The sequence below is a fragment of the Acromyrmex echinatior genome, chromosome 17 (genome assembly GCF_024713525.1).
Source record: "Acromyrmex echinatior isolate Ae372 chromosome 17, ASM2471352v2, whole genome shotgun sequence".
Lineage (NCBI taxonomy): Eukaryota > Metazoa > Arthropoda > Insecta > Hymenoptera > Formicidae > Acromyrmex > Acromyrmex echinatior.
Genome location: NC_141868.1, coordinates 352,562 through 367,935, shown reverse-complemented (window position 1 = coordinate 367,935; position 15,374 = coordinate 352,562). Strand labels below are relative to the sequence as shown.

The window sequence follows — 15,374 nt, the reverse complement described above, 5'->3', positions numbered from 1 at the left end:
AATAAAAAAAGAGACTAATGTTTTAAATTAATTATGTATAAAGAGGAATGGAATCATTAAAAATAAATACATGAGAATTTATATAAAAAGGGATAATTTTTATAATCGAAGCTTTACATACGCTCCCCAATTTCCACATGGCAACAAAGAAGACGTACGTATATCTTCCACCCTATATAAATTAATTTATGTCGTACAGTTGATACACATGTACAATCCTCTTTCATAATTTATAATTATTTCCTTTTTCACATTATAATATATATATATATATATATATATATTTACATAACTGCTTCTATCCTTTTTCTCCTTCTTCTCACTCTTGATATAAAGAACAAAAGTCAACGGCGAGAAAAAATAGGAGACGACCATACATCCATGCATACGTATAATACACAAATTCATTAATTTTCTTAACTTTATACGATTTTTTATTTCCGTTTTCGATCTCTGCCGCAACAAAGTTACTTCGTCCGCAAAAATAATTTATACAACGAGAACCTTCGCCTTGTCGAACAATCGGCATTTTTCTCTCATAATCTTCCTCCATCCCTGTCATTCTCTTTTTCTCTCTGATTTCTACTAGATCGAAAAATAGAGGGGATGACCATATCTTATTTATGGGATTGTATATACTTTATTTATAAACATTTGTACCTAGATCTGCGCTCGTTCGCTCAGGCAGTCGCGTAGTACGTTACGATGCGATACGATTAACAATCTTGAAAACTACGTAGAAAGAAAGCTTTTGCTGAAATACCTAAAAAATATAGTTACTCTCTAAAGTTTTTAGAGTGAATTGTCATTCTAAAGAGTGAAATCTCACTCTTAAGATATTTCTCCGAGAAATTGAGTTTCTACAGATTTTGTCGAAATTTGGATATTATGTTTAAAATAATTTTATCTATACGTGGTTAAAATTTCAAAGATTCTACATTATTATAAATGTAACATGTAAATGAAGCTCGTAGTTGTGAACGAAATTAAAAGTAATGAATGATTTATCTGAAAATTAAGTTAAATATAATGAACGTTACATTTAAATAATTTAATTTTTACGTACATTAAATTTATGGAAAATATATTAAATTCCATGTAATGTCATGAAATTAAGTTCAAATTGTGTAACTTAAAAATATATTATATTTTATGAAAAATTTTTAACAGAGTGTGGCGGTGCCGAAATGGAGATATTCACTTTCAAAGTTTTAGCTTTTAACACGTAAACTTCTATATCAAGCCTTGCCGAAGTAACGTTTTAATATTTTGCGACAAAAATTTTTTACAGATTTTTTTTTAATAAATATGTAATGTAGAAATATTATAGGAATCTTAAAAAAAATGGAGAGGCTTAGCAGTACCGCGTTTCTGAATTAGAGTAGTTTAAATTTGCAATTTGATCTCCTCGCACGGCGAGCGGCGAGACAGGGACATGTTGCTGTCACATTTTAATTGTCTTTAGTGCAGATTAGTGTTCACACAGATAGGACATTTATGTGTATGTGCGTACGTTCGCCTTAAAAGTTTCTCTCTTCAGAAAGCACGCGCGGAGATGCATATTTTGTAGGTTGTACGAATTAATTTTCTGCGATTAATTTTCTAGCACAATTGTAGCTGGAGAAATACCTTAAAGATTGAAAATTGAACCACTCCTTTTCAAGACTGATTTAATTTTCTTCTTCATTTTTTAGAGTAAAATTTCACTCTACAGAATTTAGAGTAGATACAGACCTAAAAATAATTTTGGAACATCAATTAATAAAATTATGTATGAAATACATAATTATGTATTATCAAATAACAAAATTATGTAGGAAATTTAAATATAATGAGCAAGACTGTAAAAAAATTTAATACTAGCAATTTAATACTAGCAATCAACTTAAGCGTCATATATAATTATTTTGATAGGTAAATAAGATATTATCTAGCTAAATTTTTAGATATTTTAACAAAACTTCACTTTTTTCCGTGTCCAGGTCGGATTTCCTTTGTCTAGATCGATCCTCTATTCCAATCTTTCCTAACCGAGCTTTTTCTTTATAATTTTCTTTCTATTTTAACTCGCTTTGTGACTGAAAAGATAAGTAATACATTTTCATTGCATACATGCTATTAAACTAAGAATTATAATCAAAAAGGAAATCTTGGAATAAAGAAAAGATTCTTCCTTGATATTACTCTCTCTAAATATTTTGGAGTAGAAATTTTACTTTAAAGAATGAAAATCGAATCAGTCTTGAAAAAGAATGACTCAATCTTCTTTAAGAGTAAGATTTGGCTTTAAAGATTCACTCTGACGCTCGTTTCGACCATTGTAGATTAATTTTAATCTTGTTCAGCTAACTCATCTTTTCCTAATTCCAAGAACTAGAACTAAAATTACACTGGCAGAAACGTTCATAAAAGTTGTAGAGAGTAAAGTAAAGGAAATCGCCAGTACGTCAATTGTTCAACGTGATCTTTCACTTCAAACAACGCGAAGGTCCGAATAATCAAACATACATTGTCAAACCTTCGCACTGTTAGAGGAAAAAAGATGTGCGACGAAAACGAACACGGAAGCGCAATGTTTATCATCAGCACCGCTCTAAAATTCGTTAACGACTAATCGGAACAATAAGCCCCTGCTCTCCGACATTTTATCTTGGGATAACATAAATAATAAAGTTATATAGAATTAAAGAATTTTTTTGCTGATTAATGTCGTTCGCCGTGTATAAGCTATCTTAACGAGATACCTCGTCGATGCGAGCATGCAAACGATTGTCTGGAAGAATTAATTTTATACCCAGAACACATTCTCTAAATTCTTTGAAACGGCATCTTACTCTAAAGAGTGAAAATTGAAGTTTTGAAAAAAAATGACTCAATTTTCAATCTAAGATATTTCAATATAAGAGATTTCTCTCTTTAGAGTGAGATTCACTCCATAAATTTTCGAGTAGAAAAACGTGTTTTTCTCTCTGTCTTTCTTTATTAGCACTTATTCCAAAACACTTAAATAGCGATTCATTCCTTCATTTTCTCTTCTTCTCTTCGAGATCAGTGAGATCGTTCATCCCGGCTTCCAAAATATTATATTCTAAATCCAGGAGAGTAGTGAAATTACACAGTAAACAAACTGACGATATTTGTCATTTCAACGTCAAAATGACATCAAAGACATCATTTTAATATCAAAATGACGACAAATAATATCAGTTTATTTGCTGGCTAATTTACGTCATGATACATCTATTAAATACGTATACTAAATTGATATTCTTTCTTATCTTTTTCTTATTCTTGTTCAAATCGAATAATTCAATTCGTTTCCTATCATTCATTGCTCCTGAAGATTTTTGCTTTTTTATTCCTTTTAAATATTCGTTTTGACATAAAGATATAATGCATTATCTTTATTTCTTTAACATCGATTTTCCGATCATCTAACTCAATACCTAATTGTTTTTTTTCTCATTCTCTTCTTAATTATACTATATAGATTTCCGTTTTCCAAGAGACGCAGTATTTTATCCTGTTACCTTGGAATTTATTTTTTTTCTTTTTTCTTTTAGTCGTAGTATAGGGAATACTTATACTAAAACTTCTTTACATCATCTATTCCGTAGATTTGCCTGACAAATCACATGAGCTTCGGGAAAAGGAGAGAAGATATAGGAAACAGAAAGAGGAAAAAATGTCACAATGTTCCTCCGCATTCTTTTTTCAGCTTAATGCACAGCCTTTTTAACACTCTCACTTTAACGCTCACATCAGAAGCGCATATCGTGTAGTTGGCATTCCCACTTGTATCATTAAAACGAAAGCCTCGAGAGAACTGTTCGAGAGAAGAAACGAAGCGACTGTCCCGAAGAGCATTAGAAGAATACAACATCTCTCGTGAAATCACGCAGAAAAAGAAAGGACAATGGAAACCTTTCTTAGGGGATTTAAAAGCGATTGATATACACTTGGCAGTGTTAAAGAATACTTATATGGCTTGACACGAACGGTCGCATTATCATTGGGTAAAGGAACCAGCTAACTTCGAGCGACTTGCTCAAGTATCCCGGAAGTGCGACATCTAAAGATGCAACATGAGGAACGACGGAAGAATACCGTTGTCGATAGAAAGGAAGATTTACAACAATCTCTCAGTCCTCGCAGACTGAAGTGTAGAAGTCGATGCCTCAGTGCAATCGATCTTGACTCGTTTAGTTACTTCATTCTCACTACAGATAATAATTTTTCAATTGCATCTTGTTCTAAAAATATTAAGTGGACATACGTTTTGTAATTAATAAATAATGTGTGTGTGTGTGTGTGTGTGTGTGTGTGTGTGTGTGTGTGTGTGTGTGTGTGTGTGTGTGTGTGTGTGTGTGTGTGTGTGTGTGTGTGACTTAAGAAATATATACATCTTTTCCTAATATTTTGAATTTATATGCATCCATAAGCTACTATTTTTTTAATAAAGTTGAGAAATTTTTAGTTACTATAAAAAATCCTAATGGAAATGGAATCCTTGAGAAGTGTTAATTTTAAAATTGGAAAATACAGTTACAAATTTGACTTAAAGTACCACACACTGCTAGCCAAAAGTTTGAAACATAAAAAACTACATAAAATTCAAAAATATTCTTGTGAAACACTATTTAAAAATAGTGAAACTATTTAAAAATAGACATAATATTTAGCATTATTAATTAAAAAAAATAGATTACGGTTATAGAACTTTTTTCCTCAAAATTAACAATAAACTATATGCTATTTAAAAAAGACGGAAAATTCTTTAAAAAATAAATAAATATGCTATATATTATCCACATTACTTAAAAAACTGATTAAATAAATTAATTAAATACATATTAAAAAAGGGCTACCAAATGAAAACACAAAAATGTAAGTGCTAAGCAAATATATTAGCAAGCGCTAAAATAAATTAAAACAAAAATAAATAGAAATGAATATAAAACAAACGGCGTTTCGATCGGATCATTATCAATGTTAGATGTATAAAAAAACTTTCAATAAATTAATAATATAAACATATTTGAAATAGCAACGGCCCATAACTAAAAAATTACAAACTACGAAAATAAAAACTTTTGTAATTGTACTGACTTCAGCTAGATGTACAAAGTTTTTATTTTAAGTTTTTAGTTTGTAATTTTTAGTTATAGGCCGTTGCTATTTCAAATATGTTTATACTATTAATTTATTGAAAGTTTTTACACTTGAAAGGTTTTACACATAAGTTCTAACATTGATAATGACTCGATCGGAGTCGCTGTTTGTTTTATATTCATTTCTATTTATTTTTATTTTAATTTGTTTTAACGCTTACTAATATATTTGCTTAGCACTTACATTTTTGAGTTTTCATTTGATTTGTAATCCTTCTTAATATATATTTAATTAATTTATTATCTGAACCATTCACATCATGCATTTTTAATTAAATAAAACTATTTCGACAAGTATGTAATTTTTTAGCAATGTATAATCTGTAGCGTGGAATCAATTCAGCGCGTACGATGCTGAAAAAAAGAATGCGCGATTCAAACAAGCTTGCAAATGAATAAACAAATTTGCTTCAATATACGTGGATAGTATCACAAATTCAAACGAGTCAAGAATCATTACATCGATGAACATGTTTCATCTCTTCTCTTATCAAAAGAAAGTGGTTCACTGCATTCGTTCATGTTCATTCGTTTATCTTTGCTAATTTAATCTGGATCGATCATCTTTGCATCCATCGTCACACAGTTCAGATCCTACAAGTCTACTCGACAGACCGATTTCGGCGTTCAGTTTCGCAGTTTTCCTTCACTCTTTTCTGTGATTACGGATATATTTCCACCGATCTCTCTAAAAGGAAAATAGAACCTAATACACTCCAACGTTACTTACACTCAGGTTTCAAGTACACCGACTTAACAGTCTCAGAAATATGAAATGTCTTTATATATATAGTCTTTCTGAGTCGGTCATAACATAATACATTTATCGAAATACGATCATTGATGAGCTTTAACAATACAGAGACTACATTCGAAGATTTAGCCAATAATGTATATAAAGTGGTCCACGAGAGTAGAAAGAGAGAATGAAAGAGAGAACACGCGAATAACTTTTAAATTCGAAGAAGTTGGATACAATTTGTACAATTTTAAAAGAAAAGTCCAGAGTTTTATTCGGATGTTCCCGTTTCCGGTAGGACCTTTTCTCTGTTCTAGAATGTTGAATTGAACGTAGAATATAAAGGAAACGAGTATTCTCTCTTTGTCTTACAATTTTAGTAATCTTCATTTACCCATACCGACCAGCGCCTCGTCCATAAGTTCGTCGTCGGTGATGCAAGGCGACGCGGACGAATGGGGTGAAGGTGGGATCACTCGGGGGCTCGGTGCCGGGCTCTTGACAATGTGCACACTGACGGACGGACTAGCAGCAGGCGGGAACGGAGCCGGAAGTGGCGGCGGAGGCGGCGGCGGTGGCGGTGTATTGCGACGCACCGTCGGCGCTGCCTGGGTCATCGCTCGCTCCGGAATCGTCGTCAAATGGTGCTGTGTTAAGGACGCTGGCAGACCGTGACCCCCCTTCGTCATAGAATCCTTGTTCGCCGCAGAGAAGTCCAATAGCATCTCCGCCGCGGCTGCCGCTGCCACCACTTCCTGTTCACCACCACCACCACCACCACCACCACTGCCACCGCCGCCGCCGCTGTCGGACGTTATGACGGGATTACCATCTGATGAAGTCGCGACACTGGCTAGCGACGAAAAAATCGACGATGATGAGGATGATGACGATGAGGAAGATGATGATAACGATGCTGATGACGTCTGCTGCTGTTTCTTCTCCTCTACGGTGATCTTATTATATTTGGTTTGCAGAACTGCCTGGTCGGCAGGCTTGGTACTCAGATTTAGACTCTCGGCAACGATGGCGCCGCTCGACGCGGTTGAGGTGTTGGAGCTTGTCATGGTTCCATAAGACTTGGCGCCTGATGACGTTAACTGATCGGAAACGTTACTCTTGGTAAGAATCCCGCCGACACTTGTGTCATCGATCTTACCGAGGAACTGCTGACCGGATGTTTGCCTCATTCCTAAATCTTTACACGAGTCGCGGGATGATTCATTGTCCACCATCGGTTGGATGCACAGATTCGTAGGTACATCGGAATCGGCAGTCGACTGTGGAGGCAGCATCAAACCGGTGTTTTCCCCGAGATTCAAAGACATCGCGCCGGCGGCGGATGTTGTGATCGACAGATTGTCCGGTTTATTCTGTGAATGGTCCCGTCTTGATTGGTCGTCTGGCTGTGACGATTTGGATACTGATACGGTGACATTGGACAGACCAGCAATCTTGCCCTGTTCCTGTTTCAGACCATCGAGGGTCTGCTTGGTGGGATCGGGTAGTATCGATAACTTGTCCGATGACTTATTCTTATCAGCGTCAGCGACGTTCGCACGAGCCGACAATTTCGGTATTTGAAACTTGGTATCTAATTGTTTCATTAGGCCTTCCATCATTAGCTGAGGCGGCAAACTCGGCGGAAGATTAGAGATAGACGCGTGCGCGGCTAGCAGCTTGAACGCGCGCTCGCTCTCGCTCTCTTCCCGCAGAGCGGACGGACTCGATTTTCTGGCATCACCAAGGCCTTTCGATGCAAATATTCCCTTGTCGCCGGATTTTGAGATTCTAGCTTTATCTCGACCACGGCTCAAATCAGTCACACCAGAACTCGTCTTCGGAGAACCGGAAGCTTTGGAGGATGAACTCTTTGATAAGGGATTTCCTCCAACGCCTCCTGTTGCAGACGCCGTGATACCCGCACCACTGCCAGTATTCGTCGCGCCCGAAGAAGAAATGGCGGATTTCATACCGGCGGCAGCCAACATCATCTTTGTGGGTAGCATTTTCTGTGTAGCTTGTAACGTTTGTGGCTTCTTCGATGCCGGTCCAGAATTTACACCAGGTTTGAGACCTGTATGTGTCTTTGGCGAACCATTGCTGCCAGTGATTACGTTACTGGACGATGATGACGATGATGAAGCCACGGACGATAAAGAGCTCGAAGATGAAGTCGCCGCCATCGATCCCGATGATGACAGCTTCAAGTTGGCAGCCTGCTTGGAATCTTTAGTACGAGTTTTGTTAATAGTGATCTTTATCCCGTCTGAGCTATGCTTCACCATGTATTCGCCGGGATTCTTCGTATCTACAGACGCATTTTTGGTGACACAAGATTTTCCTCCTTCTCCAATAGTCTTTCCTCCACTCGACGACGATGAGCCACCGCTACCAATATTCTTCTCCTTCTGTCCAGTGCTACTCATTCCACCAGTACTGCCAAGACCGGAAGATCCACTGCCTTTCACGTTACCTCCACCGTTTCCACAAGCATCTGTTTCGGTACAATGCTGAGCATTTTTCAATTTGTCGATCACGGCGTTGAGAGAACTTTTGCGATTCCGTGCCTGCTGAGCAGCGATCGCAGATTTACTTGCTGCATCGACCTGACCAGATGGTGGAGTACTTCCGCCAGAAGCTTGCAGAGAAGAGACTTGAGTGGCTTCGCTGCCGGGAGAGATTATTTCTAGCTGCTTCATTTTACTGCTGGAGGACTTAGTCTTGGGACTCTGATGACCGCTACCTGAGCCGCCAGATGAACTGACGGATGACGTTCGTCTATCTTTATCTCCACGACCAGAAGAATCCTTACTGGAGGACGACGAAGAAGAAGACTTGACTTTGGATGGGGTCGTTGCTGAGTCAGAAGAGCTACTACTGCTGCTCTTACTAGATGGCGAATTTGCTGCTGATTTTAAGGCGGACATACTGGGTTTGCCGCTGCTTGCAGCTGAACTACCATGTTTTGGAGACGAAGTGTTGCCATGTTTCGGGCTCGCACTAGCAGGTACCGGGACTGGAACGGATACCGCTACGGACGGCACGTTGCCCACTGTATTGGGCACCGTGGACACCGATAGCGACATCGGAACCGACATAGGAACCACTGAAACGTTCGGCGCGTTGTGCTTCGGACTGCTGCCATAGACGGGCGAATGCTTTGGACTTTGAACTGGTTTGCCACAAGTTGCTGCTGCCGACTGACCGGCCTTCAAGGTAGGACTGGACTTACCTACAAGCGTGGCGAGCGAACTTGAGTGAGTAGGTGAAGGACTGAATTTCCTTACAGCTGCGGGCGAAGTAGGCCGCGAAGATGAGCAGCTCAAACCAACACCAACACTACCACCACTCGGTGGTGATTGCTCGGTGCTAGGCTTGATGCTCACCGACACTGGTTTCGAGAGTGGATCTTGCTGCTGTTTGCCACCCGATGGGACTTTGTCCGGTGGACCCATTGGACCGTCCTCTCGTTTACGTTTGCGCCGTTTCTCCAGTTTGCTTCCACCGCTTTTGGTATCCTCAGAACTGCTTTTGCTACTGCTACCGCTGCTTTTTCCGCCACCACTCTTCCGTTCGCTTCGCTGTCGATCTTCCGTAGCGCTTGTCAGACCGCTGGTTTTCGGAGACGGTGTTGGACCGGCGATCGGCGTAATGGTAATCGAGCTCGGTAGATTAGTCTGCGATGGCGATGAGGCGATGGGTATGATCTCGATGCCAGGTCTCCTTTCCAAACCCATACCAGTCAATACGGAGTTATAGTTGGGGGTGCTCGCTTGATCCAGATTACCGCATGAAATTGGAGTGATACTTACTGATGGTGGTACCGGCAGACCTTTGTTACCACTACTCGTTGTCGACGTCTCGTCAACGAATATGTTCGTTGGGCTCGACTTCTTCTCCTCGCTACCACCACCACTTCGATTCTTCTTCGACTTGCGCGTTGATGAAGATTCGCGTATCTTTATCAGCTCCTCTACTTCTTGTTGTGGTTGTTGCTGTTGCTGCTGCTGCTCCGCGCTACTGTGTTGCACTTCCATGATCTCACTGTCTTTCTCAGAATTGTCGAGATCGTAATCCGAGGCACTCTTATCGAGTATATCGGTAGTATCCAAATTTGAAAAATCCATACCACTTGTCAAACTGGTAGCTGAGGTCGGTGTAGACGTTCTAGTCTCTGCGAGATTCTCTCGACTCGTGGGCGTTCCCAGCGGTGTGGAGTTTTCTGAACTTGAACTCTCCAGCAGGATTTCCGTCGCGGCACTACTATCTCCGCCGTCGCTCTTTCGCTTGGGACTACGCCAAAGCCCGTCCGTACCAGTTTTCCTTTTCCGCGTCTTCTTGCCGCGCTCATTCGTGTTTGAGTTACTAGTTAGAGAGTTTTTTGCTTGTCCGAGCAACGCACCAAGCTGCAACGGGTTCAACATAGAAGTAGAAGTGCTGTTCGTCCCAGTGGTACCCATTGTCGTCGTATCGGATTGGCCGGAATACGACGGAAAACCGATACTATTTTCCGTTCCGGCATCTAAAAAAGACTGCTGCTGCTGTTGTTGCTGCTGCAATTGATTCGCTGACAACTGCTGTTGCTGCGTTTGCCTGCCTCCCATACACCCGTTGCTGCCGTTATTCAAACCGGGCTCTTGCTTTATTTTCGTCTCGCCATTCGTAAAGTCTGGCATACCGGACGCGGTACCGGAGGCGTTTTGTCCGGTCTGATCCTTACCACCGGATCCTAAATTGAGATTGTAACTACCATTGCTGCTGCCACTGCCACTGGTCAAACTGTTCATCACCGCGGGTAAAGAACGACCCTCCCAGATCTTCAACAACATTCGCATAGTCAATGGGATGCTGAGGCAACGTTGCAGCACTCTACCGCTGAGATCCGACGTCTGTTCAACGTTCGTTGTCATACTCATGCCATACAACCGGCACTTAAGCGTCGATATGTCTGTCAGGTCCAGTTCCGCGGTGGCCATTGTCTCCTCGTACGGATGTTCCACGCTCACGCTGATGTGTTGCCACGAAAGGGCGCTTACCTCAAGTATAGTAGTATGTTCTGGATCCTGGCGTGCCATAGGTCGCACGCAGCTCGCGATCAGACAATTAAACAGTGCCTGCTGCCGCAGGTATACCAAGATCTGCGGCACATGTGCGGGATGCGTGAATGGGATACTACACACCAGCACGCCTTCCATGTTCTTGTTTTCCGTCATGAAGTAACAGTGCTGTTGATCCGGTAAGGTCTGCAAGAGAGAGCAGCATGATGAGTGGGGTATAAAGCCAGGATATAAAGCCATTATTAGCTAGGACATTTCTATTATAGCCAGGATATTTCTATTATATAATCTTGTTACTTACCACATATAAGCCTCTGTTATTTCGACAATCCAGCTGACCATCGCTTGCATGTTGTATTATCAGACTGAGCAACGGATGTGGCGCGGAGATATCGCCGCACTCGAGCTCCGTGACTTTCTGTATCCTCTTCACCAACTCCATGCAGATAGGCATCTTCTTGACGAGTTTCAGCACAAAGCAGGCTGGCAGCATGGAGGAATTTGTACTGGTCAGCGGAGCATATGAAGGAGTGCTGAAAGAAAAAGGTAATGATAAAGCAAATTTTATTGAAACTTGGATAAATTCGAAATATAAATAACATAAAGAAATAAAAATATAAAAGATAAAAAATTTCTTATAGCTATCATTAATTTAATATTTAACTTAACTTCAACATACTGTTTAAATTGCAATGGAGATCCAATGCATAAAAAGATCAATTGCAAATTAATTAAAAGTAAGTTTGACATCAAGTTTAATTAATACAACGACAGATAAAGAAATCAAATTTTTCTAGCTATTCTAAAGTTCTTTCACTTCAATGCCAATATTTCATTCAACTTGATTTAATGTAAGACAAAAAGTCTTGATAAATATTAAGTTTTGATCAATTAATTTTCTTTTTGACTCACGTGAATACAAAATGGGTTTCGCTAACTTTATAAGAAGGATAAAAAAAACAACTGTTAGATATACTTATAGTTATTCAATTTTCAAACAACAAAGAGATAATAGAAAGACAAAACTTAATCTTACCTCTTGCCCGTGGGACTTCGATTCACAGTTATGATACTAGAAGTAGGCAGTTTGTGACCCGTTGAACCTTCCATACAAACAGTTACGGAGTGTCCGATCTTTCTTTTAATGATAGTATCAGAATTCAGAGCGTCATAAGTTCGATTTTCTTCGTCGATTAAATCGTACGGCGAGACGAAATATGTCAATTTCATCGGGTGACCACCTCGTCTTCTTTCCAGAATTCCTAAGTAAAAGAACGTATAATTGAGTCATATATAATGCATAACTGAAGTGCATATAAACATGTAAATTTATTGCAAAAAAATAAATAAATAATATAGAAGATAAAATCATACTTTTATACGTAGAATGTAATATAAAAATTAGTATATGTCAAGTCGCTAACCGACGGGACTCTTGTGAACCAGATTGAACGGCTCTTTCATGAATGTCTGCAGCTGTGCCAGAATACCCAGGTCAGCCTCGAGAGACTGCAAGGCGCTGAATGCTTTGCACTTTACTTTCTTATCGGCATTCAGCTGGTAAATCGATGCCAATCCTTCCAATTGCGTGGTGAAATCGACGAAATCACCGCGCGACAAAGCCGAGGCCAATGCTTCGCAGCTCTGAAACAGCAATTTTTTAAATTAATAAAGACATTTAATAAGGAACATTAATAATGTCGATAATTCTTACCTGTTGTTCACTTTTTCCCTCATGGTGAATTTTAACATCCCTAACAAGACCTGATGGAGGTTCTAATAAGACCTCCAAAAAGAACATGTCGGAAGATATGAATATTTCCGTGCCTGGAGGACCAGACATCATGAACTTTAATCTGTGTAATGAGATAATTGTTTATATTTAAACTCAATTTATTTTATATGTTGTATAAGAATTACCAAACAATGAATGAATGGTCGCATTCAGCAAACTCAACTGTTATGAAGCAGATCTTTGAGCGCTGACAAATCCGCTCCGCAACTGTTGAGTTTGCTGAACGCGACCAATGTTATTAACTCTTACCAGATGACAAATACTCACCCCAACTGTCTTGCTAAGCTCTCTAAACGCTCTACCATGGATTGGAAAGAAGTGACCTTGATAGAATGCTGCAAAGTGTCCAAACATTTCTGCAATTGATTCTTCTCTATGCTGTCGATCGCGAATCGCTTGTCCTGCATATCAAGAAGTCGTATTCATATCTTGGCAAGCTTCGAAATGACAAAGTAAGTAGAAATCACTCACTAGCATAGCCATGCGCATGTTTTTAGCAGTTTCCATCAAGGGTTTATATGTGGAAGACTTGGAACGTAATTTTTCCATCAGAAACTCCATTTGCCATTCCTTACCCTTATCGGAGGCAGATCCTCCTCCGGGTGAAGGTTGCCCCGCTGTGAAAAGTTTCCAATATATTAAAGATATTGAGACTAATACCTTGTAAATTTGCTACTAAATACACTACTTTTGCTATAAACTAATTCCTCTTACTGATTCATATTTATAATTCTAGATGTTGTAAACAATGATTTTCATTTAGGAAATAAAATTGAGATTTTCTGTATACACAAAAAATATTACCAGTAAACTAAATGCATTATTTTGGTACAAATTAATTCTTTTTATATAAACGTACAGCAGATAAACATTACTGCATACTATTAGGTGTTGGAATTAATTCGTAGCGTTTTTTAATGAAAGAATGTTATTTATTTCACATGAGCATTAAAAAATACATTAATGAAAGTACTTCCCATCACTTGTAAAACGCTACGAATTAATTCCAACACCTAATAATTAAAAATTTCAAAAGTTCATTCATGAATAAAAGAAATTGAAATTATGCAAAAATTGCACGCTGTAAACTAGTTTATAGAAGATACATACTATTAGGACATATCATAACTCCAAAAATAAAAGGGAAATTATACAATTAGATACAATTGTATGTAAATATAAATTATATAAATACAATTATACATATATAATTGCATAAATATAAATCATATCAAGACAAATAAATACACAGTTATACACTGCAATGTAACGTCTTTAAAAGATATATCATTTTAAATCAAACATATAAATAATTCTATCAATTAATTAATCCATCATTGATTCATAATTTCAAGGATTGCAAACAAGACTTAAAAATCAAATCGAAGTCTCCTGTACATACAAAATATTACCAATGCTATAAATTCACTGCTAAATACACTGCTAAATTACCAAGAATCCCTTCAGAAACAAAAGCGAAATACAAGTACAATTGCACCAGTTACACACTGTAAACTGCTTTGCAGGACACACCATTTTAAATAAAGCGTATTAATAATTCTGTCAATTAATTAATCTACCACAGACTGCCTAATTTCACGTGTTGTAAAACGATTTTCGAGCTTTAGGTAACACTCAATCGAGTTCACGCCTCGCGAAAAATCTCCGAACAAGAAATATTCCTCACCGTGGGGCTTCTGCCCGTTGGTCGCATCCATGTGCTTCGGTGGTTGGCACGGATGCTTCCGCGATGGTTCGCGGTGTTTTGCGCTCCTTATGCAGCACGCTATCGCGAAATCGCGACGCTACGCGCGGCAGCCTGATCGGCCATCGTAAATTACAGAGCGGCCAGGCGATAACGGGAAACGCGATTGCGAATGCAGTCCTTCGGATAATATCAGGACGCCAGACTCGTGGATGTTCACCCTTATAATTCTGACACCACTTCTCCTGCGCTGTTGCGACTGCTCGCCAACAAATTCTTCCACTCAGCCTAACCCAATCAAATGTAATCCTAACCTCACCTTACCCTGCGTCGCGCGTATCGCCAGGTGGCGTTACTTGCTTTGTTTTGTAACATTTCAAATTTAAAATGCTACAAGAAAAATGTTACTTGGTACTTGCAAAAATACTTACTCCATTTTGTTCTATTTTTTTTATTTAACGATACATCGCGTCGACCTTAAAAAGTTGACCTCAAGTTAACTTTTTGTTCACTGAAACATATCTTACAACAGTATAGCATTACAGATATAATTACAATAATATCAATTGTCAAACTCAAAATCGCAATGCAAATATAATAAAATTAATAAGTTAAACGAGCAATTAAATCAAAGATTAAAACTAATTTATCAAAATGTCAAGAAGGGATTAAATACATGCATGTGAACATTTGACTATACTAAGTCTTCTTCAGTCAAATTACAATAGAAAATAAATGAAGAGTTTGGAAACAAATTGATTATATGAAGTTTTTAATAATTAAAACGTTTAAAGAGACAATATTAAAATATAAACAAAGATAAAAATCAATCATGAAGTCACATCATAGGTTCGACACATATTAAGTAATTAACATTAAAAGTAAAAATCATTGAACATTCTTC

General features: G+C 38.4%; 1 protein-coding gene across 1 annotated transcript; it reads right to left on the bottom strand.

Moving 5' to 3' along the window:
* Window positions 1-77: 77 nt before the first annotated feature.
* Window positions 78-14,776, bottom strand: MED1 (Mediator complex subunit 1). The gene is made up of 8 exons (XM_011063979.2): window positions 14,453-14,776; window positions 13,237-13,382; window positions 13,033-13,166; window positions 12,685-12,826; window positions 12,395-12,614; window positions 12,007-12,232; window positions 11,272-11,503; window positions 78-11,156 (listed from the first exon to the last, which is right to left on the bottom strand). The coding sequence occupies exons 1-8, from the start codon at window positions 14,481-14,483 to the stop codon at window positions 6,297-6,299; spliced, it is 5,991 nt and encodes a 1,996-aa protein (XP_011062281.1). The 5' UTR covers window positions 14,484-14,776; the 3' UTR covers window positions 78-6,296.
* Between the last annotated feature and the right edge of the window lie 598 nt (window positions 14,777-15,374).